Source organism: Pan troglodytes, chromosome 21 (genome assembly GCF_028858775.2).
Source record: "Pan troglodytes isolate AG18354 chromosome 21, NHGRI_mPanTro3-v2.0_pri, whole genome shotgun sequence".
Classification (NCBI taxonomy): domain Eukaryota; kingdom Metazoa; phylum Chordata; class Mammalia; order Primates; family Hominidae; genus Pan; species Pan troglodytes.
The window spans coordinates 26,515,078-26,540,198 of NC_072419.2; the positions used below are offsets into that span (position 1 = coordinate 26,515,078).

Genomic DNA, 25,121 nt, shown 5'->3' on the forward strand with positions numbered 1-25,121 from the left:
ACACGCCATTATGAAGCATGTGATTATATTACATGGTTTAGACTCTGGGTGTGGTTAGATTCCCTGGAGAATATTGATTTTTACTTTGTGTTGTTTTAACAATCACCAACTCAGTTAGGTTCAGACTGCTGGCTCTGTCTTGCCTTCCGTGGACAATGATTCTGATGGCCGTCCAGACAGTGGCAGTGAGAGGGGAAGGGACTTGGCCTCCCCACGGCTCCCAGGGCTCTTTCTAACACAAGCAATTTCTCCAGTCTTCAGCTTTGCCTCTCAAAGTCTCACTGCCTTCTGGCCAGCAGTGGAAATGCAGAAAGTGTACAAACAAAGCCAGTGCATTGCTGGTCTTGTGATGTTTCTTTGTCTATCTCCAGCCTCTGGAATCCATGCAGTAGGTGGTCAGCATGAAGGAAAGTCAAGGTTTCTGTCTCTCTTCCTTAATGGAGGAGTGAATCAATTCTTGGAGAAGTAATAAGAGTGAATCACTTCTTGTCTAGAAGCCAACACATTGAATACTTCCTATAAATTATTACAGTAAGTGACATTTAGTCAAGGAAAAGCCAGCAATTGCTATGGCCTCTACCACTTTCCTCTTATGGATTATTTTGGGGCCAGTTGATATAATCTTGATAAATATTTTCAGAAAACTTGTTTCCAGTTTTGATCATTTAGAAACATTTAGTTTCTAAAGTTCAATATGTTGTGGTTCAAACGATTTTTTACTATTTGCTTGTTACTAGAAAAATAGAAAAGAAATGAGTGAGGCTGGGCATGGTGTCTTACGCCTATAATCCCAGTGCTTTGGAAGGCTGAGGTGGGAGGATCCCTTGAGACCAGGAGTTCGAGGCCAACCTGGGCAACATAGTGAGACCCCCAGCATCTCAACAACAGCAACAAAAAGACCTTAATGAGCTTTAAAAGCATATACTCACCTTACTCATCTGTAAAGGTTTCAGGTGTTTGTTTTGCACGCGTGCTTGTGGATGAATACAGTTGACATTACTCCAAGAACTCAGGAAACATTTTATGAGTTCCAGTCCTGGCTCCCCCTCTTGATAGCTGCATGACAAAGATGTCCTTGGGTTTCAGTTTCCTCATCTGTGAAATGAAAACATAGTAGGCCTCCCTGGATGGAGTTTGTCTGAGGATTTGAAGATCCAGTGCAGGTAAAGTGGCTAGAATAGTGTCATTGTTCTGAAAGTTTAAAAGATTTTGTTTTTTTGTCCAGGAATTAACGATCAATGCAAAAAGAGATCATAGAAAAAAACGGAGAGTAGTAATTTATGAGAAATGTGACCAATTTGTTCTTTCCTCTTTTGTCTGAGGTGGTTCACGTTATGAAAGATCGTCTGTTCCTTGGGCTCCTCAAATCCTTTTCCCTTCTCACTTTATGAGCAGAAGCTTGCTTTTCCTATTGGAGAGAGCCAGCTGGATCGTGGGTCCCTCTTTTCATTTAGGCTCTTGTCCCCTACTCTTTATGTTTATTAAGGATTTGGGGAGGGTGGGGAGGAGGAGTGGGATAAACCTCTGAAAAAAAAGTGCAGGGACCAGTTTCCTTATTTTTAAATTATGGTCTTTAAAGAAAAATGTCCTAAAATCTACCACTAGCAATTACTTTTTCATTTTATTTTCAGAAAACGGGCTACTCCCTTGGCAATTGGTCCTAGGTTTCAACCCTCCTAAGAGATTTCCACAGCCCCTTTTATACCCAAGGGTGGAATTCCCCTCGAAGGCCAGCACCCCTCCCTGGCAGCAAGGATGAGTTGCTCAAGGGAGCCTGTCCAACTTGCTAGTAACGACTTTTCTGATGTCATCATTCCCCAGGAGCAGCTGCGAGCCTTTTGGGGATGATTTGTATTAACACTCTGGCCCAGAGGTGACCGGGCTCACTCTGATGATAACAGTTGCCCGTGGGGTTCAAGGTGAAAATCTCATCCAGGTCTTTAGTTGTTTTCTGTTTCTCTGATTCATATACATTTATTGAGGTTTAACTTACATCCATAAAGTGTGTAAATCTTAAGTACTCGGCTCAACAGAATTTTACACACATGCACACCCATGTAGACACAGTCCAGATCCAGATACAGAACATCTCTAATCCCTGGTGTCCTGTCCTGGCCCAGATCCTCCCCAAGGGGGACTGCCATCATGACTTCTGTCCCACAGGTTAGTTTTGCCTGCTTTTGAACTTCATATAAACGAAATGCTGTAGGAGATACTCTTGTGTCTGGGTTCTTTCACACAGCCTTGCGTTCATGAGATGCATCCATGTTGTTCTGGAGCAGTAATGTGAGCTTTTTCATTGAATAAATACATTCCATTGTCTGAATTTCATTGTAGTATTCCATTGAATGAATATATCCAATGTATTCATTTCTGTCCAAATGGGCCTTTGGGTTATTTCCAACTTGGGGCTATTATACATAACATTACTATGGACATTCATGTACATTTCTAATTAATGACTGACATGGCCTTTGTCCTCCCGTGGTGACCCTATTTTAACCAAGTAGTGGTCACTTACAACCATGAATGTAGCTTTCAGAATGTTTGGATGAGAGGAATAAACTGGCGAGTATTTATAAAGTGACTTGAACTTTACAATTAAAAGATTATTTACTTTGAAAAGCTGTATAAATGGTTATTTAAAATAGTTGTGTGGCTTCTATCAAGCCATTAGTCATCTCTGAGCCTCAGTTTCCCCATCTGTTAAACAGACATAATATTAGTATTGTGCAAAAATAATAGAATTATTGCAAGGATTAGATGGTAGTGAAGTAAAGCACTTAGATGGAGGCTGGCCCATCTGAGCACTCAATATTAATTTCTGTTATTAATTTTTTATCATAATGATGATATAAGGTAAAGTCAAAGATGCTATAAAGTTGCACGAGCTTATTAACACAAAGCAACGAATGTAAACCCAGTAATTTGTTTTAATGCCAGATGTGAATAAGTTGTTCTGCTTTTTTTCCTACTTTATAACCTCCTTCGCATCAACCTTGATTTCTATAGTTATATAAACCTTTGTATTTAAACAAAGAGATCTCCTGGATAAGATGGAAGAGGAGAAAGAAAAAAACAACTTGGGCTGGGGAATCTGATGATTGTGGGGTCAGCGTTAACTTTTGGCCTCAGTTTTAACCTTGGGGGACTGTTTTCGTTGTTTGTACCTCTGGGTTAGATTTATCTTTATCCCTGGCCTTCTAATAATAGGTAATCATTTGAATTCAATAAGATCTGATCCAGCGTCAGGAATTCCAAAGGCCAGAGAGAGAACTCAACTATTTCTTTTGCTTTTTCTTTTGAGACAGAGTCTCATTCTGTCACTCAGGCTGGAGTGCAGTGGCAGGATCTCGGCTCACTGCAACATTTGCCTCCAGGGTTCAAGAGATTCTCATGCCTCAGCCTCCAGAGTAGTTGGGATTACAGGTGTGCGCCACAATGCCAAGCTAATTTTTTGTATTTTTGGTAGTGATGGGATTTCGCTATGTTGGCCAGGCTGGTCTTGAACCCCTGGCCTCAAGTGATCTGCCCACCCCAGCCTCCCAAAGTGCTGGGATTACAGTCATGAGCCGCCATGCCTGGCCTAACTTAACTATTTCTGATCTTATATGTAAGTGGACCCATTGGCTTCCCAAATGGAATAAAATTAAGGTGTCATCATTTTGTGCGTAGATGCTGCAGCAGAACCCAAGGGGCTCAGATGAGAATGTGCAAACATGTGAGATCAAAAAGCTGCTATTGACAAAGCAGAGGAGTTATTATTATATAAATAGCCTTCAGCCCGCATCTCTGGATTTATGGTACTGGTCATTTTAGTATTAGCCAAGAAAGCTACTCCACTGGGCAACCATTCAATGAAGGAGGGAAGAATAACGCCTCCCACACCCAAAGGTGTTTCCTAACTCAGAACAGAAACACATTTCACACATTTTTAACTTTTAATTTTGAAATCATTTCAGATTTCCAGGAAAGTTGCAAAAATATCATAAAGAAATATCTACCCTTCACTCAGATTCCCAAATGTTAGCACTTTGCCACATCTGCCTCATTCTTTTCTCTCTCTTCACACACACACACGCGCACGCACACACACAGATACATGCACGTACACATACATGCACACAAATACGTGCACACACACTGTCTCTCATTTTTTCTGAACCATTTAAGTTGCAGACATTATATCCCTTTACCCCTAAATACTTCAATGCATATTTCCTAAAAACAAGGCTATTCTGTTTAATAACTACAGTATAATTATCAGACCTAGAAAATTAACACTGATGCCTTGTTAGCACTATTACCTTATCTGCAGGCTGTATCGATGCCCCACTAATGTCCTTTATAGCAAATGAAGAATTTTTTAGTCCAGAATCTGATCCAAGATCACATACTATATTTAGGTGGATCTATTTCCTCAGAAAACATTCTTTTTTGAGATGGAGTATCACTCTGTTGCCCAGGTTGGAGTGCAGTGGCACAATCTTGGCTCACTGCAACCTCTGCCTCTTGGGTTCAAACAATTCTCCTGCCTCAGCCTCCCCAGTAGCTGGGACTACAAGCGTGCACCACCATGCCCAGCTATTTTTTTTGTATTTTTAGTAGAGATGGGGCTTCACTATGTTGATCAGGCTGGTCTCCAACTCTTGACCTCAAATGATCTGCCTGCCTCAGCCTCCCAAAGTGCTGGGATTACAGATGTGAGCCACCACGCCTGGCCCTCAGAAAATATTCTAAGAGATGTTGAATGCTCATTATTAGAAAATCCTTCCTTTAAGATAACATCTTTGCTCTCCTGTTAATTGGATGACCAGTTGAAGGACTAGGTCAAAAGAATGTCTTCTAGCATATTTGCCTGTACTTACAGGGATAGGGCATGAAAGTAATTAAAACAAATATATTTCATTGTATTGATTATATGCAAGTTAGACATCATTGGGGAAGATTCGGTCTTCCTGGCTTTTCAGAGAAAAATGTTAACATGTGAGTTATGGCGCTGCTTGGTGTTGTCTGTTGGTTGGACGTTAAGTTGTACAATTTGTGTGCCTGCAACCAATGCATAGAGTTGCAGATGTCCATTGTAAGAAAGCAGATGTTGCATTTCTTCTTTCTTCAGACAATAGTCACAGTAGCTACACTTTCTTTGGCAGATGTGGTGCTGGAAAAAGCCATGCACAAGTGCATCTTGAAGCCCCTGAAGGGGCACGTGGAGGCCATGCTGAAGGACTTTCACATGGCCGATGGCTCATGGAAGCAACTCAAGGAGAACCTGCAGCTTGTGCGGCAGAGGAATCCGCAGGAGCTGGGGGTCTTCGCCCCGACCCCTGATTTTGTGGATGTGGAGAAAATCAAAGTCAAGTTCATGACCATGCAGAAGATGTATTCGCCGGAAAAGAAGGTCATGCTGCTGCTGCGGGTCTGCAAGCTCATTTACACGGTCATGGAGAACAACTCAGGTGAGGCTGCTGGAAGCCCAGGCTTCGTGCCGCTTCCCTTCCGGGCCAGGGACAGGCATCTCTCCTGTCAGGCTTTCTGATTCCCAATTTCTCCTCCCTTTGGTCTCTTGATTTCACCAAGTGGCTTACAGAACTACAAGTGATTCTCTGATATCCGGCACATTAGTCACATGCAACGGATTAAAATGTAAGCAGATGAGGGCAACAAGATTTTTGTACCAGGCCGATTTAATTAAAGATTTAGTTCAGAGTATGGTTACAAATTCAGTCTCTGGAGTCTGAGTTCAAATCTTCCCTCCGAGAAGAAGAAAATTAACTGAGGGACTTTGGCCCCCTTAATCAACCTTGCACGCTGTAGTTTTCTGCGTCTTTAGCCGGATGTCACCCTTTCTTTCATAAGGTGGGGATTAGCTGAGACAGCCCACACATAGCCCCAAGTGCAATGGAAATATCAGTGATTATCATTACAACATTTTGGCCAATGAGGGTTTGTGTCAATGACCTATAGTATGTGAAAGAAACTCTGAACATTCAGTTATAATGAGGCCTCATTAGAGCCGCTTCATTGGCTAGCCCTTCTTTGCTACAAGCTGAAGCAATATAATTGAAATTCACCGAAGAGTTACAATCTTGGAAAGCCAGCCCTCGGATTTAGCCTTGTTGTTTCCTGTGGATGCAGGGGTAACCATGAATCATGGATAGTAATGGAGCCCTGCATTGTCCCAGGTCTTCAGTAAGCTTATTGTAATTCCGAGGACGATTACGAACTTTTCTTCTGAGTGAAATTGCTTAATGGAGAAGCAGCAGAGAGAAAACACAGGCTGTATTAACCACTGCTCGAGTAGACAGGAATGTGTGTGCACTTTGGGAATTGTCGAGTGAAGAAGTTAAAATATGAGCTCCTGGGCCTGGTAATGATAGCAAGTGAACATCACCTCACAAGTTTGCAAGCATATTTCACATATAGGAAACATATTTTCCATAGTTCACAGTTATTTATAAAAATTCCCCAAATAATATCTGAATATCTGAATTCCCCAAATAATTCAGAAGGATTATGCTCTTCTGGAGCACAGTTCCTCAACACACACACTAAAGACATTAAAGTAGACAGGATAATTCTTGTTTTGGGGGCTGCCCTGCTTCCTGTAGGAAGCTTAGCAGCATCCCAGATGCCATCTGCATCCCCACCCTCCAGTTATGTCAATGAAAAATGTCTTCAGACAGTGCCAAATGTCCCCTGGGGGACAAAATCATCTCCAGTTGAGAACCACTGATGTAAAGAAAACTAGAAGTAAACACTAACTTTTTTTGCCATATATTTCTATTAATCAATGTGTATATTCAACATGTACTGAATTGGCACATTTAAAGAAATTAACTGTGTGCTCACATTAAATACAGAGCAAAGTTAGCTTATTCCTGGTTTGAGTTTGACCTTGTCATTATGTTTGTAAATAATGTGCACAGCAAGAAAGAGGAAGTAAGACACAAAGAATTAGCATAAGTAAATATTTTGTAAGCATTTTATAATATTGTTTGCTGAAAGTTAAAATATTTTAACGAGTATTCTGTTCTATCACATAATTTTATACAAATTATAAAAGTAGGGAGAAAATCTGTAATGTGTTCATTGGTTCACAGATATTCATTCTGAAACTGTAAGGGCTGGTCTCTAACATTAGCAGCTGGGAGGGTCAGAGGCTACATAGGATTCCAGAAACACCCACCTCTGTTTATAAATAGCACAGTTCCCCAGAGTGACTCCTTGCTGTCTAATAAAAGCAGCAAGAAGGATGTGAAAGAAAGAAAAGTTGGTAAAAATATTCCATCTCCTTCTCTTCCTACTCTCAGGGAGGATGTATGGCGCTGATGACTTCTTGCCAGTCCTGACCTATGTCATAGCCCAGTGTGACATGCTTGAATTGGACACTGAAATCGAGTACATGATGGAGCTCCTAGACCCATCGCTGTTACATGGAGAAGGTAACTGCTTTTGAGAAAAGTTGAAGGAACTGGGTGCTATTTTTTTCATTTTTTTATAATTGAGACGAAATTCATGTCACATAACATTAATCATTTTACAGGGAATAAGTCAGTGGCATTTAGTATATTCACAATGTCATGCATTCTCCACCTTTATTTAGTGTCAAACTATTTTCCTCACCCTAAAATAAAATTCTGCACCCATGAAGCAGTTACTTGGGTGCTTTTTTGACATCTTAAGTGTTAACTGAATTTTTTATTAATTTAAAAGAGTGTACTAACCTTTTTCTGATTGCAAAAGTAATACACACTCGTGGTAGAAAATTTGGAAAAGTCAGGAAAAACACAAAGAAAAAATATAACCCCATCTTAACTATACTTCACTAAGATCGCTTAATGGCAATACAAAATTACATTCAGTAGAATAAATGCCATTTTTTTTGGAAGAAATGGTTTCTTTGGCTCCAAGAGGAAATTATAAACTTTTGTTGAGGATATTTCCATTGCCAGAAAAATAACCTGCTCTTATATTAGTGAAATGTATAAACGCTTGGCTTTGTTTTTATTTTTTAAAATTTCGTTTTCAAGGTGAAAACAGTATTAATTTTTTTCCAGTTTTTTTTAAGTATCTTTTCATTTTTATAGTAAAAATACAGGGGTGTGGAATCTGTGCAGTTTGCTCTCAATTTACGTTGGCATTCGGGTTCCTTCTCCTTGTGTCTGCCTAACCCCAACATGTCTTAGCAGAAATTCCTTCTCCTTACACATAGCTTAGGTATTTTACATGGAAATGATTAGGATGTTTGGCACAGTAGTGCACAGCCTTGAAACGCAGAAATAACTGGGACTCTATGTGAGCTTATCTTTTCAAAGGAGAACAAATCAGGGCCTGTGCACTGTGAATCCCCTTAATCCATTTTTATATATCCAGATAAAAGCCCAGACAAGCCCTGGGGGGGATTGTTACGGTTTTGTTTTGTTTTTTCCCGTGAGTTTCAGTCTGGGCTTGAGTAGAAAGGTCCATCTCTGACAGGATTCCCTAAGGAATGAGTCATCCCAGCATTTTCCCTGGAGGGAATGAAATGCATTTTTACCGCCCCCAGAATGTGCCCCCCTTAGTCTCCTCAGTCCTGTAATATGAATTCACCAGGCCTTACTTTTCCTGTCGGAGGGACCGCCCTTCTTGGAGCCCGATTATGCCCTTCCCACGTGACCATGGGTAGTGCTGACTCAGGATGGGGGATGAATCTCTCTCCTCCCGTACCCGATCCCAGGCAGGTATGAATGGGCCTCTTTCATGCTTTCACCCTTTAGCCTCTTCTGTCCCCTTATTAATATTACTAACCATGGAACCAGACACTCCCCGATGAGCCTCCAAGGCCCTCCCTGGAGCTTTTCTTGCCTGCTCTGCCCTGGGATTAGACAGGACAAGGCCAAACATGTGGTTTTGCCCAGGGACCAAGAGAAGCATGTTAGTCTACATAGCATGCTTTCCTTCCTTCCACTGTAATGTTTGTTATTAATACAGTTTGGGGTTTGGTTATTCTTTTTCGAGCTTCAATCATGTTTAATTCTAGTAATATAAGTATGTAGAGCTCTTAGGGCTTTGGGGAAAAAGACACGCCGGTTTCACTTAGAAAGTCGATTCTGTTGCTGACAATGTGCACTCAGGACAAACATTGCTTGTATCTTGTGGCTCAAGGATAGAAACAGCTACTTCCTGCCCCTTTCCCAGATTGGCCCAGGGCAAGGCCCTGCGTTGATGACTAATGGACAGGTGGCTGTCTTCTCCTCCACGAATCCCACAAGAAAGACAAGGGCACAGCTAGTGAGGATACAAAAGCTGCTGGTGAGCTCGCACTTAAATAGAGCCTGCTTCCACTTAACCGTGTCTGGGGCTTCTTGGCTGCCTTCCTTGGGAAGTAGGCGGCCCAGTTGGGTTGGCTGTGATCACAGACCAGGCCTGCACAGCATCGAACTGAAGCTATGCAGCCTGGGAGGAAGAGGCTACTGAGCAGTGGCAAAAATACAGATTGGACTTTTCCGTGCCTGCCCAAAGTCCTCTTTGGTTTGCGGGGTAGCAGCCACGTCTGTTTTCCGCTGTTTAAGCAGGTATTCTCATTTACCAAAAAGGCGTCATAGAATCCCTTAGAAGTGCACAGCTCTTGCGGTAGGGTTATAGTCTTGCTGAAATTTAAAACCTTCTCTAATTGCATCCACATGTTTCAAAGTGTGGTCAATTTTGTGCTTCCAGCATTTGAGTTTTCTCCTTAGTGTCCTGAACAGATGAGAGCTAGGGAGTCTAAAATTTGAAGTCCAAAGGAGCCCCCCTCCACCCCCACAAAGATTGTAACAGTTCTCCGAGTCCTTGCTCAAATCCTGACCCTCCATACAGCCTTTCCTGAATACTTATGTTCATATTGATTTCTCCTGAAATTCTCCATGTAGCATCTGTATTCTGGATTACTGAGTTTCACACACAGTCACATGCTGATTTGTTTGTGGGGCGAATATTTGGTAAAGATCAACAATTCAAAACTCTTAACTAGGGTGATTATACTGTAGGTGGCAAGGTCTGGAAAACCCTTCAGATCACTCTATACACAAAAAGCTTGACATGTGATCAATGGAAAGTGCATGGCTCAGGGTGACCCAGATTATGCTGCGGGAAAAAATAACCTCAAGTCTTCATCTGCAACCTGAAAACAAGAAGGGTATTTTTCTTTCTCGTGTTCATGTCCAGCACGAGTTTGCAGGGCGTGCGGCTCCTGATCCACATGGAGGGGACAGTTGCCATCTTGCATATTGCCACTTATTGACCAGAGAGAGGCTTCTGCAGGCTAAATAAATAAGCTTCTGAATAAAGCTAAATACTTTGGCCCTAAAGGTGACACTTCTGCACAAAACTCATTTCGCCAAACTAACTTCTGGTCCCTGCAGGAATAAATTGCCAGTGTCTGTTTTTTTTAAAAAAAAAAAAAAAAAAAAACACATTCATAAACTTCTGGAGAGTGGGGACTCAGATTCTATTTCTTACAAACCTACTTTCTTCTCTGTAGCTGTGGCTCACAGTAGAGATTCAATGAGTATTTTGACAAAGAATGTCTCTAAATCTAAAATATGCTGTGCCCAATTAGGGAATTTTTAATAAACATTCAGGGCGACCCCTAGTGGCTCTTCAGCGCAGAGACCATAAGTTCCTCCCCAGGCACCTAATTATATGTTAGGACAAAAACTATGAAGGAATACATACACATCTTACAGTGTCGTCAGCCCTTTTTACACTCCTCAAGAACATAAGAGATCATTCCTAAATACACCATCACAGGAACATCACTTTCCTGTAAATTATTTTATCCTAAATGCCAGATGTTATGTTAGTCCCAAAGGAAGGGTGGGGGGGTAAGAAAGGGAATCAAGGGAGAGAAATTATTTTTGAAGTGTCCACATTTTTGCGAACAGTTCTTTCAAAGTGTATAGTTTACTTAAAATTTAGAAAATACTCATTTCGTTTTTTCCTTTTTACTTTTTTTAAACCAAATTCTTGTTTATCAGAGATAGAAAATATCAATTTCTAAAAGAAAAAGCCAAGACCAAGTGTTGCCACGAGTCTGGACTGATGGAGGGGATACTGGCCTTGGATCACCTCACATGCCTGACTTTCCCCCCACCTCCCCGTCAGGCCTTAATACCCCAACTACTCCTGGCAAACATTTTTCATAATTGCACTTTAATAATTTCGGCTGGGCATGGTGGTCATGCCTGTAATCCCAGCACTTTGAGAGGCTGAGACGGGTGGATCAGTTGAGGCCAGGGTTCAAGACTAGCCTGGCCAATATGGTGAAACCCCATCTCTACTAAAAATACAAAAATTAGCCAGGCGTGGTGGTGCATGCCTTTAATCCGAGCCACTCGGGAGGCTGAGGTGGGAGCGTCGCTTGAACCTGGGAGGCGGAGGTTGCAGTGAGCTGAGATTGTGCCACTGCACTCCAGCCTGGGTGACAAAGCAAGACTCCGTCTCAAAAACAAACAAACAAAAAAACAAACAAACAAAAAAACACTTTAGAGGCTTGGTCAGTCTCGCGCACTAGAAAGGAAATCCCATCATTGAAAAACAGGAACCTTGTCAGCCTGGCTTGTCTGTGCTCCCCTGGCCCCTCCCAGGCCTGGGTCGCTCCAGAAATCTCTGTGGGATGGCTGTGTGAAGGGATGGATGGAGGAGTGAGTGCCATGCTCTTGGGTTTGTGCTTCTGTGATCCCACAAGGAAATGCATGTTGAAGAAATACTAAAAATACAAAACATGCCTTCTAACGCTGGCATCCCCTGTTATCACCCATGAGCGGAGGTTGGCACTGGGAGGACCCACTCTTTCTGCTCTTTTCAGGAGGCTATTACTTGACAAGCGCATATGGAGCACTTTCTCTGATAAAGAATTTCCAAGAAGAACAAGCAGCACGACTGCTCAGCTCAGAAACCAGAGACACCCTGAGGCAGTGGCACAAACGGAGAACCACCAACCGGACCATCCCCTCTGTGGACGACTTCCAGGTGTGCAGCTGGCCACCCCTTTGCTTCCTTCGTCCTCCAGGAACGCGGAGCTGGCTCACCCAGCACATCCCAGCTCAGAGGTCCCCACTGTGTTGAATTATTTGGCAGGAAAGGGATATCTCAAACCACCCTCTGGCCTTGTTACACTGATCTGTTTTCTTTACATTTATATACGCATGGGATACTTGGCCCAAGTTTTGCTGTCTTTAAGAAAACCAAGTTGAATTAAGGCAGAATCTCTGCCCAATCAAGCAGACGATAAGTCAAAAAGGAGGAGGAAGCACTTGGCACAGACGCTGGAGATTTTGTTTCATCAGGAAACAGCCGCTGTGTTACGCGATGCAATTGGCCTAGTTTCTCTTTGGGAGGAGGGAGAGGAACAGCGATGTCTCCTTCCCTTTTCTCTCGCCCACTCTCCAAAACAGAAGACCCCAGAATCTCAGCAGCAGCAGCAACAGCTATGGCAGCCGTCCACGGCGCAGAGTGACCAGGAGAGCATCTGAGCGAGTCCTGCTCAGGTTCCCTGGCCAGGGCTTTTCCTGACCGTGAGCTGCTGCTTGGGAATGTGGGACTCCCAGTGAGCTTGTTTCTTAGAATGGACAGGTGGGTTAGGGCTATAGAAATCTTTACCCAAGGCCAGGCATCAGGGCTCACGCCTGTAATCCCAGCACTTTGGGAGGCCAAGGTGGGCAGATCACCTGAGGTCAGGAGTTCGAGACCAGCCTGGCCAACACGGTGAAACCCTGTCTCTACTAAAAATACAAAAATTAGCTGGGTGTAGTGGCAGGCACCTGTAATCCCAGCTACTTGGGAGGCTGAGGCAGGAGAATCGCTTGAACCCAGGAGATGGAAGTTGCAGTGAGCCGAGATCACGCCACTGCACTCCAGCCTGGGCAACAGAGTGAGACTTAGTCTCAAAAAAGAAACAAAGAAATCCTTACCCAACACAATTCCTGATTTGCTCATTGTCTATGAAATAATGAGTGAGTTGGCAAATGTCTGCAAATAATATTTTGAAGGTTTTAAATTAAATGATAAAACCTGCCTGTGCTTTGTTTCTATGTTCCCCATGATGAGTTTCCAAGCAGGGATGTGGAAAGCAAGACAGATTTGTCTACACATCCAGATTCACCTGCTTTTTTTTTTTTTTTTTTTTTTAAGACAGAGTCTCGCTCTGTCACCCAGGCTGGAGTGCAGTGGTGGCACGATCTCTGCTCACTGCAACCTCCACCTCCCAGGTTCAAACGATTCTCCTGCCTCAGCCTCCGGAGTAGCTGGGACTACAGGTGCTCACCACCACACCTGGCTAATTTATTTTGTATTTTTAGTAGAGATGGGATTTCACCATGGTGGCCAGGCTGGACTCAAACTCCTGGCCTCAACTGATCCATCCGCCTCAGCTTCCCAAAGTGCTGGGATTACAGGCGTGAGCCACTGCGCCTGGCCATTTTTTTTTTTTTATAAGAGCTCTGAAAATAGAGGGTCAGATGAGGTGGCTCACACCTGTAATCCCAGCACCTTAGAGGCTAAGGCAGGAAGATCGCTTGAGGCCAGGAGTTGGAGACCAGCCTTGGCAACAAAGTGAGACTCCATCTCGACAAAACAATAACAACAAAAAATTTTCAAGTTAGCCAGGCGTAGTGGTGCACACCTGTAGTCCCAGCTACTCAGGAGGCTAAAGTGGGAGGATCCGTTGAGCCCAGGAGTTTGAGGCTACAGTGAGCCATGATCACCCCACTGCACTCCAGCCTGGGCAGCAGAATGAGACCCTGTATCAAAAAAAAAAAAAAAAAAAGGCAAGCCCATCTTTGAAAGCCAAGATCAGCTCATTCTTCTCCAAGATTGCAGTATGCTCAGAAATTCCTTCTCGAGCACATAAACCTAAAGAGTGAGAATACACGCACTGCAGTCTCCCCACCCTGTTGCACTAAGAAGGTCCCTGTGCCACTCAGTGCATGCAGACCCCTGGGGTGCCATCATATAGCCATCCAGGGAGCGGCTGCCTAGGGCAGAACAGAGGAAATGAGAAAAGTTCATTGTTCCTTTCCCCACCTGCCAACACACCCTCCTCCACCTCTTCACCTGGAGACCCCCAGACACCATAGAGCTGCCTTCTTCTGTAGCCGTCCCCTCCTGCCCTCATTGACCCTGCTCACCTTGGAGGTGTATGCCTTCTCAGAGTGTAACCAAAGAAGGAAATGTTCAGCACTCGGCTCAGGGGTCAAAGCAAAACCTCAGACCCAAAGCTCCATCTGAAACCCCTAAATCAGAGGTCACAGGCACAGAGGTCTTCTCACATGGGAAGAGGTAGTACGTCTTGGTGGTAAAGGCGGTGGGGCTGCATCTGCCACGTCCTAGCTGTGTGGCTTTGGGCAAGTTACTTAGCCTCTCTGTGCCTCAGTTTCTGCACTAGTCAAACAGGGATCATGTAGACCCTGTCTCTTTAAAAAAAAGGTTCAAAGAGTGTCACTGTCAATCTGGGCACCTCCCACTAGCTCACCTCTCCTGCAAAGTCACTGGGCTAGCAAAAGTCCCCACTGGAAGCAGATATGAAACATATCTTACATGTGCAGAGCTCACTGTCCTTCCCAAGAGCTTTCCCTTCTGTTATCCCAGGAAACCCTCGTGGTGACCTTGCAGGCACCTGGGCAGAGAGCCCTCTTTCCCTTCACTGCTGAGCAGGGTTGCCAGATTTAGCAGAAAAAAATCTACTTGTTTTCTAGCTGAAACTCAAATTTAACTGGGTGTTCTAGATTTCATCTGATAACTCCACTCTTAAGGAAACAGAAGCAAAGTTATCTGGGGTCACAAAATCTAGGAGAGCCTGATGTGAGTTTAAGATTCTTTATGCCTGGTCTGGGCTTTGTATCTTGTAAGGCCACAGGTTTACATGTTTCATGATAGCATGTACCTGGCATGATTGCAGCGCCTGAGCCTGCAAACGTCTTTAATTCCCTGCAGCACCACCTTGCATGTAATCAGCTCCATCTGCAAAGTATTTGGCAAAATCAACATTCTTCTCCTTCTGACTTTTTCCACATTGTGCCCAGAGCCACTAGGAGCCTTGTATTAGGTTGAACTACATGAAATCACCATTTGGGGGAGATAAAAAATAGTCAAAAGTCAGCGCATTTTGTATGTGTGTGTGTGATTCAACCTAAATGATTGCCCTTGCTTAGGATTTATTTAAAAAGTTTGTCAAAAGTGAACACAAGCCAGGTACAGTGGCATGCACCTGTACACCTAGCTACTCAGGAGGCTGAGGCAGAAGGATCACTTGAGCCCAGCGGTATGAGTCCAGCCTGGAGAATATAGTGAGATCTCATCTCTTAAAATGAAAAGAAGAAAACAAAAAGTGAGCACAGTACGTGCTTTTGTGTCTAGATATTTTAAATCTCTTCCTGCTGACTTCCTTCATACTCTTGTGCTATTTGGTTTAGTTTTCAAGCTGGGAATAAACCCAGCATTGGATGTGGTTCACACTCTTAAGCAGGGGTTTCTTAACCAGACCTTATGAGGGAAATGGAAAGATCAGAACCAGGGCTGCATGGACTTCCTGCTTCTTACAGTTGCAATGAATCATGTAGTCATCCTCGCCACTGTCCAAAGTCAGATCAGCCTCTTTCCTTGCCATTCGAAGCCTCATGGCCTGACATCGGACATTATGACAGGAAAGGGCCTGGAAATGGCTTACAGTTACCCCCTCCCCTGGTCCCCCATCATGCTCACTATCTAGTTTTCTCTTCTGACTGTCTCAACGTTCCTCTTCCACCTGCAGAATTACCTCCGAGTTGCATTTCAGGAGGTCAACAGTGGTTGCACAGGAAAGACCCTCCTTGTGAGACCTTACATCACCACTGAGGATGTGTGTCAGATCTGCGCTGAGAAGTTCAAGGTGGGGGACCCTGAGGAGTACAGCCTCTTTCTCTTCGTTGACGAGACATGGCAGCAGCTGGCAGAGGACACTTACCCTCAAAAAATCAAGGCGGAGCTGCACAGCCGACCACAGCCCCACATCTTCCACTTTGTCTACAAACGCATCAAGAACGATCCTTATGGCGTCATTTTCCAGAACGGGGAAGAAGACCTCACCACCTCCTAGAAGACAGGCGGGACTTCCCAGTGGTGCATCCAAAGGGGAGCTGGAAGCCTTGCCTTCCCGCTTCTACATGCTTGAGCTTGAAAAGCAGTCACCTCCTCGGGGACCCCTCAGTGTAGTGACTAAGCCATCCACAGGCCAACTCGGCCAAGGGCAACTTTAGCCACGCAAGGTAGCTGAGGTTCGTGAAACAGTAGGATTCTCTTTTGGCAATGGAGAATTGCATCTGATGGTTCAAGTGTCCTGAGATTGTTTGCTACCTACCCCCAGTCAGGTTCTAGGTTGGCTTACAGGTATGTATATGTGCAGAAGAAACACTTAAGATACAAGTTCTTTTGAATTCAACAGCAGATGCTTGCGATGCAGTGCGTCAGGTGATTCTCACTCCTGTGGATGGCTTCATCCCTTCCCTCCTTCCTTTCTCCTTTTTTTTTTTTTTTTTTTTTTTACAGAGAGCCTTCATGTTTTTATATATTTCATAGAAATTTTTATAGCAGTTGCAGGTAAACTGTCAGGATTGGTTTTAAAATATTTTTGTAACTTTAAAATATTCTATAATTATGCATGTGATTTTAACATTTAATATTCAAAAATAAATCTCTTGCTGGATTTGAGAGTATTGCATTTTTAAAGTCTCTCTTCTGTAACTGGATGTTTTGGCAACTTTGTGGGGAGAGACTGCTGGATTTCTTAAAGCAACGTATTCCTGACACTGGCCACAGAATGCCTTTGGAAATCGGATGTACTGTTCTCTTGTTCACGTTTAGCGGTGTTTTGCTGTTTTGTTTTTTCAACAAATGATGCTGAGAATAAGGAGAGAAATGAATGTAGAGAGAGGTAGAGAGAGAAATATGAACTCTAACAAAGGACTGAGGAGTGCAGTCTGCTGGTTCAGGCTCTTCAAAAGATGTAGAAAAAGAGATAGAAGGAACCACCTATGCTTAAAATACTGTAAATATGCAATGAGGTTTGGCAAAATCTATTCCATGTGTGATTTGCTTGTAGAAACAATTTCGAAAGCCCCTTGAGGAAAATAGAAATCAAGAAGAACACTTTTCTCCCTTTTCCATACAAATTAAAACTTAACAGCATCAAATTATTGGGACCAGAAACCAAGTAATGTATAATGTGGCTTTTGTTGAGTTAAATAAGATGCTATATAATGGAGAAGAATTTGAAAATGCACAAAAAAATCAATCTACATTATCAGAACCTGCAGTGAAATTAAACTTATGTTAAATAAAACCAGTTTGCAGGTGCACCAACTATGAGGGTCTTGTATCCATGTAACACAGGTAGTTACAAAAACATGTTATTGTACTGTGTAAAGATGCATAGTCATCTAATTTGGTTGGCTTTGTACCTTGTACCTTTTTTAGCCTTGGCTTTTGTTGAACTAGAACCCTCAGCACATACTGTGTTGTACTTTTGTAAATGATTTTTTAAATGGAATTTTGCACATAATACATTGTAATACTGTATGATAATCGTGTGAAAATAATTTTTGAAATATCCTTTGGCTGTTTTTTTTTTTTTCTTTAGAGTAAGAATATATTCATGCACCACGCAGTGTCATGGACAGATGAAATCCGAGCCAGGGTTTGTGGTTAGACAATGTATCGTGGGGGTGAGCAGAAAAGCTCACATTTCTCAGAAGCTCCTCCTGATATGGGGCAAAAGTTAAGGAGCAGAAGGAAAAGATCATCCTCCCACCTGAAAGTGTTTTCATTGTTATCTAGTGCTGTACTTGGCTCAGTGGGACTTAGGGCAAATCACAGGTAATTTGAACCCGGAGTTAGCTGGGGCCCTGCAGACAGCCCCACCCTGTCCTCAGGTAACCTCTGCAATGCCCTGGGTGACAGTTCAGTGCTGTTGCAAAATTGATAGCGCAGAGGCTTGGACTCCTCGCTGCCATACTCCCCATGCTTGGAAGGGTGCCTGGCATATATTAATAGTAAGTGCTCAATAAATCCTTGCTGGCTAAAGGAAGGAAAACATGAGTTTAGAAGGGCTTCTAACTCATCAGTGGGAGAGATCCGTAAAGATCAGAATGAGAATTGAATGGGCTGCCTGCTTTTGATATTTACAACGGACCAAAAGATGACAGCTCAATCCATATGGTTGTCCTCCCAACTCTTCAAACTAAGATCATCATGCTTTGTTGATTTAAAGCAGGTCACAGCCTCTGGATGCGAGGCAGCCTTGCAGCCTTCGGTGGGACGAGAGCGGGCTCAGAAGAGGAAAAGGTAGCGTGGGCAGAAAGCAACATCACAAGACGGTCCCTGGTTTTGTCATTGGGCAATGTTTCCCCGTTAAAATTACAACACAACATGTGCCTCCACTTTTTCCCCCACGCAGGCATTTCTCACTTCTCAAATTGCCAGGAAACAGACTTGGGTGAAGGTTGGAGGGAATAAGAGGAGAGTAAAAATATACATGCTGGGTTGAGGAAGAGGAGAAGGCATTTCCAAATTTAAAAATACATTATAGCTGAGGTGGGAGGATCGCTTGATCCCAGGAGTTTGGGGGTGCGGGGAGCTATGATCCCGCCACTGCGTTGCAGCCTGGACGACAGAGCAACCCTGTCTTCCCCCTACAAAAAAGTAAAAATAAAAACATGTTATAAAAGTTGAATGCCGGCCAAAGGAAGGGATTTTTTTTTTTTTTATGTTGCATGCGCTGCCAAATACTTTCACTCTAGTACCACCCCCACACCCCCGGGACACAGAATAGAAATAGAAACTGTTGAAGTAGTTCATATTATGTGGAAGTTACAACTTCAGATCTATAAGAAAATACAAAGGACAGGAAACGCAGCTATGAATGCTTCCATTCACAAATGCGGTTCCGTCCTCATTGGGCAGCTGTTACCTTCATCTTCTTTAAGAGACTTGAAATGAGGGAGCACTCCAATCTTTAACGCCTGCTCATGCCGTCATGCCTGGTCACACCTAGTCACTCCTGGTCTCCTACCAGCAGTCTCAGAGAAACAGAAACAGCACAAGAAGGACTCCGAAGGGCACAGTGTGTGTGGAACACAGGCATTTTAATCATCTGGCAGTATCTGATAGTAAAATCTAAGTGTCCTCATTTTTTCGGCCCATTTTCATGATGGTGAATTTGAGACCAAAAGTACTTTTTGTCATTTGGTTAACTCTAATTCAGTTGGAAATATGGGAAAGAAATCACCTAACATTGCAAAATCCTAAATAGGTGATAAGGAAAGGAAGGAAAGAAGGCAGAGAGGGGCCAGGCGCGGTGGCTCATGCCTGTAATCCCAGTACTTTGGGAGGCCAAGGTGGGTGAATCACTTGAGATCAGGAGTTCAAGACTAGCCTGGCCAACATGTGAAACCCCATCTCTACTAAAAATACAAAAATTAGCCGGGCATGGTGGCAGGCACCTGTAATCCCAGCTACTCGGGAAGCTGAGGCAGGAGAATCCCTTGAAGCCAGGAGGCGGAGGTTGCAGAGAGCTGAGATGAGGACACTGCACTCTAGCCTGGGCAATAGAGCAAGACTCAGTGTCAAAAAGAAAAAGAAAGAAAAAAAAAAAGAAGGCAGAGAGGGAGGGAGGAGGAAAACATCTGGCATTTGTCTCAAGAAACAGGTTCTGATTAGAAAAAGATCGATTTTACTCCAACATCAAAAATGGTGGCAGTTGGCACAAACCTTTCCCCCATGAATACTAGCTTTGGAAGAAATGTAGGTATGGGAAGTTAAAAATATATATAATTATTCTGAAAGGTCTGGGCATGTAACCTTTTTTTTTTTTTTTTTTTTTTTTGAGACAAGGTGTGACTGTCACTCAGGCTGAAATGAAATGCAGTGGTGCTATCTCGGCTCACTGCAGCCTCAACCTCCTGGGCTCAAGCACAATCCTCCTACCTCAGCCTCCTGACTAGCTAGGACTACAGGTGTGCACCACCATGCCCAGCTAATTTGTGTTTATTTTTTGTAGAGGTGAGGTCTCACTATGTTGCCCAGGCTAGTCTCAAACTCCTGAACTCAAGGGATCTACCCCCCTCAGCTTCCCAAATTTCTGAGAAAGTGTAACCAAGGCCTCCCCTCAGAAATCTCCCTGGAGAAGCTTCAGTTGGAGTGAGGTGGTTGGGGGTGGAGATGGGGGCAGAGTTTCTTATCTCGAGTCTGCTCCCTGGAGAAGCTTCAGTTGGAGTGAGGTGGTTGCGGGTGGAGATGGGGGCAGAGTTTCTTATCTCGAGTCTGCTATAAATTCTCCCATTTAAAAGTAGAATTTGCCTGAACTCTGAGGCTGCATGTAAGACACTTAGACTATCATTACATTAATGAATCTGAGTATTTCCTTTGAGTGCACACATTAGAACTACTACAGCCAGCCCTCATTTCTCACTGCTGGGGAACGGGGGTGGTCAGATCCTGCCACCTGTGGAGAGGGGCTCAGAACCTGAGGACCACGGGTGGCCAGGGAGGAGCTCCTAGACGGCCTTCACCTCTGTAACCAGCCTTCGGTTTCCTGGGGGAAATATCACTACACATAATTAGCTCCATTGCTTCCCTTTCTTCCCATTTCCCCACCATGATTCTGTGGGCTGGGTTTTCCCTCACGTAGTAGGTTTGAGGGTGCTCTTAACTCTATTCCAAGCCTCCTTGCCAAAAAGCAGGCTCTGATCCTTTTCACAGTTTGTTTCTGCAGTTCCAACCAGAGACTCAAAAAGTGTGAACCCGGCCCCACTGCAAACATTACCCGCCCACACTATCTGTCACCAAGACCCAGTGTCCACTGTTCCATTTGAATAGGTGGCTCTCAGCTTTGGCTGTCAGCTTGAAGTCACCCGGAGCCTTTTAAAACTCCCAATGCCCCAGCTGCCCAGACCATCAGAATCTCCGCAGAGGCGACCCAGCCAGCCATATTTATTTTAAACTTCCAAGGTGCTTCTGCTGTGAAAACTACTAGTTTAGATCAAAATGTGGATTTTAATATAAAAACACACCTGCGAGAAGTAACACCTTTGCCTAACTAAGGCCACTGACACCTAACCAAGCATGCATTCTCAACCTGATTTGGCTGGCAGAGGACCATGGAACATGTACTTCTAGCCTGGTGCTATCCCGTAGAAATACGAAGCAAGCCACATAATAGGTAATTTTACATTTACTAGTGGCCACATTTTTAAAAATCAAGAAGAAATAGGTAGAATCAATTTTAGTAATTTTATTTAGCTCATGATATCTCAAATATATTTCAACAACCAATCAATTAAAAATATTAAAGAGGCATTTTACATTCTTTTATTTTTTATATTGTCTTCAAAGTCTTGTGTGCATTTTGCACCTACAGCACATCTCATTTCACACTGGCCACGTCTCAAATAACTAGTAGCCACATGTGGCTGGTGGCTACCATATTGGAGAGTGCAGTTCTAGCATATCAACTAGGGATGCTCTTAAAAGTTAAAAAAGAAAACGGTATGTGTATATAAAATAAAACACATTCACAGGTTACATCTACAAAGGAACAGACACATGCATCCTGTCAAACGTATGTACCTATTACTAGCCATGGATGAAAATAGCATCTTGCCTCTTCAGGCACTGCTGTAAGGCAAACATAAATTGATCCATGCAAAATGCTTAGAACATCCAGGCACCACACCACAAGCACTGTTAAATGTTACTTATTATGATTATTAGATAATCGACTGCTTTGGCATTTCACCCCTACTGCTTATTTCTGCTTACCCATTCATGCTATTATCTGCTGGCAAGTTTCTTGTGAAACAGAAGAAAGGCAGTAATGGGTATCAAAGGTTTAAGAAAAATGTACTGGGGCGGGTTGCTCAATGTAGGAAGATCAAACATAAAGTGAATACTAGTCATTAATTTTATTTTATTTATTTTTGAGACGGAGTCTCACTCTGTCGCCCAGGCTGGAGTGCAGTGGCACGATCTCGGCTCACTGCAAGCTCCGCCTCCCAGGTTCATTCCATTCTCCTGCCTCAGCCTCCTGAGTAGCTGGGACTGCAGGTGCCCGCCACCATGCCCGGCTAATTTTTTATATTTTTAGTAGAGATGGTGTTTCACTGTGTTAGCCAGGATGGTCTCGATCTCCTGACCTCGTGATCCACCCGCCTTGGCCTCCCAAAGTGCTGGGATTACAGGCGTGAGCCACCGCACCTGGCCTAACTTTATTGTTGTTACTGCTGACGGTGGTGATGGCGGTGATGGTGGTGTGTGCGTGTGAGTTGGGAGTAGCTCATTTTCCCCAGTATTCAATGCTGGTCAAGAGCATCATCAGGGCCCATAGCCAGGGGTGACTTTCGCCAAGAAGGGAGAAGGGAGCAAGGGAGGTTGCAAAGACGTCTTGCTAGCTTCCCAGTCATGGGCAGATCGAAATCCTAAGAGGAACCATCTCTGCCTGCACAAGAGTCTAAAATAGTATTTCCCAAAAAGGAATTATTATTTAAGTAAAAGCATAATTATAGTCAGTGATTATTTTAACAACTTTCCTCCACCTTTTTCCCCTTTTACTTTATTATATTCACGAATTTATATGTCCATTTATATCATTTAACAGGACTATTGTTTAAAACATGGTGCTTTACCAAGAAGAATACAGAGGTTGACGTGATTAATTCTTTTTATTTCTGATGTGCGTGCTTCCGATTTCTCACCACTTCTACAAATTATGAGAGAATGCATTTATTTACCAGATTGCAGTTTCCGTCCATTTTATCTTTCTCACTCCCATTTTTCTCTGCAGCCTATTGATGTACGATCATATGCAGAAAAGACTTATGCATCTATTATCTACTGAAAGAAAAACTACAGAAAACAATAAAATGCTAGAGACTCTTTAACCAATCAGAAAAGAATACGTAAGTGAAGCAGCTACGACATCACAAAGCTTCTATTTTTTGCTAGCACAGGGAAATATGAGACTTGACAAATTGCAAACTCTCATTGAACAGATAGTTTAGGGTTTTGCCTTGAAAACCATAGTCCACGGACCAAGCATCACATCTTTCGGGAGTTTGTGAGAATCTCAGACCCCTGGCAGACCTGCTGGATCAGAATCTGCATTTTAACAAGATTCACGAGCACATTAGAGTTGGCTTGAGAAGCATTAGTTCAAGGTATATTTGGGGCCTTGGCATTTGTGCAGCTGATACAAATACACAAATGTAGGAGGTGTGCTGCTCTTAGAACCCTGCAGGAAAGGAGAAGAAAATAGCTCATAATTGTTTTGCTAAGAGTAAGGCATAACTTCATTTAAAATCACCTACATTATGGACAAAAGGCTTAACAAACAAATGTCAGGAACCAAGTTTTTACCTCATTATATATATTCAATTATGTTCTTCTTGCTTTGACAGGGAAAAGGGGCTTGAAGGGCATGGGGAAAAGATTCTGAAAATTAGGTGGGATTGCTGAAGTCAAACTTAATGATTTTGCTGATTTTGCTGGAGAGTGGCTTCTCTCACCTCCAACATCTGTATGAGGGCAAACAGGAGCCGCAGAGGGGGATCTCTCTGTCCGGGCCAGCTGCTTGCACATGCATGTGTGTGCACGCACGGATGTCGTCACGTAGTCTGCACAGTTAATTAGTCACATTGTCTGCATGTGACATGGGAAGTTTATAAGCTTTTTTATTTTCTTAAAGAACAGCTGGTCCGGCCACAGTGGCTCACACCTGTAATCCCAGCACTTTGGGAGGCCGAGGTGGGCAGATCACCTGAGGTCGGGAGTTTGAGACCAGCCTGACCAACATGGAGAAACCCCATCTCTACTAGAAATACAAAATTAGCCAGGTGTGGTGGCGCACGCCTGTAATCCCAGCTACTCAGGAGGCTGAGGCAGGAGAATGGCTTGAACCCAGGAGGGGAAGGTTGCGATGAGCCGAGATTGTGTCGTTGCACTCCAGCCTGGGCAACAAGAGTGAAACTCTGTCTCAAAAAAAAGAAGAAGAAGAACAGCCAACTTCCTTTTAAAGGCATTTCATTCCCTGAGAATCTGCTAATCATAAGACCCTTTTACTCATCAACTTCGAAAAACAAAGATGTGTTTAATAAAACCTCTTCGGTGAGCAAGGAGTGGATGATTTAAAACATCGCTGGAAGAAGCTCCTGTGGAATCCCCAGCAGACGATTTCAAAGGGAAAGTATGGTGAATTTCACAGAACTCTTTCATTTCTCCAGGTAACCATTCTGGACAATCCTGAGCCCTCATTTGTTTTTCCAGATGACACTGGTTTACTCACATGATTTTGCCTTATGTTTTTCGAGGGGAAGGAGGATTTTAAAAAAATAAACACAATACATGGTTTTCAAAATCAAATATTGGAAGACTTGCAATGGAAGGCAGCAGCCCCTGAGCCTCCTCCCAATCCCATTTCTGTTATCTCCTCCCCTAAACTACGTCTCCAGCTGTGTATTCATTATTTATCTCCATACTTCTAAAAAGATGCTGATACTGCTGCTTATTGGTTTCTTTTTCTTTTCTTTCTTTCTTTTTTTTTTTTTTTTTTTTTTTTTTGAGACAGAGTCTCACTCTGTCCCCCAGGCTGGAGTGCAGCGGCACGATCTCAGCTAACTGCAAACCACCTCCCAGGTTCAAGCAATTCTCCTGCCTCAGCCTCCTGAGTAGCTGGGATTACAGGCAGGTGCCACCACACCCGGCTAATTTTTATATTTTTAGTAGAGAAGGGGTTTCACCATGTTGGCCAGGCTAGTCTTGAACTCCTGACCTGAAGTAATTCACCCACCTCTGCCTCCCAAAGTGCTGGGATTACAGGCGTGAGCTACCATGCCCGGCCTCTTTTTCAATATTAGACATTAATAATTGATTCCATATCATGGAAGGTGAGGATTGAACCTTCTTGTATGGTGGTCCTCTCCTCAGGGTGACCATGTAGCAACCTGGTCATATGTCAATGCCTGTGGGGCTTTTCTCCTGGGTCAGGTGGTTTCCCCACAAGAAAATTTTCCAGTATCCTACGGGGGCGGGGTGCAAAGTGGGGTTAAATTTTGTTGCCAGCGTTCCAGGAGCTA

General features: G+C 43.4%; 1 protein-coding gene across 9 annotated transcripts in view; it reads left to right on the forward strand.

Annotated features, from left to right (window-relative positions):
* RIN2 (Ras and Rab interactor 2) overlaps positions 1–17,607 on the forward strand; it is a 251,239-nt gene extending 233,632 nt beyond the window's left edge. For all 9 annotated transcript variants that reach the window (XM_016937522.4, XM_063803173.1, XM_024352161.3 and 6 more), the window contains 4 exons: positions 5,154–5,459; positions 7,314–7,445; positions 11,831–11,994; positions 15,773–17,607. In XM_016937522.4, coding sequence (XP_016793011.3) covers positions 5,154–5,459; positions 7,314–7,445; positions 11,831–11,994; positions 15,773–16,096 — 926 coding nt within the window. In that variant the 3' untranslated portion in view covers positions 16,097–17,607. The remainder of the gene's footprint in view (positions 1–5,153; positions 5,460–7,313; positions 7,446–11,830; positions 11,995–15,772) is intronic.
* Positions 17,608–25,121: the final 7,514 nt, after the last annotated feature.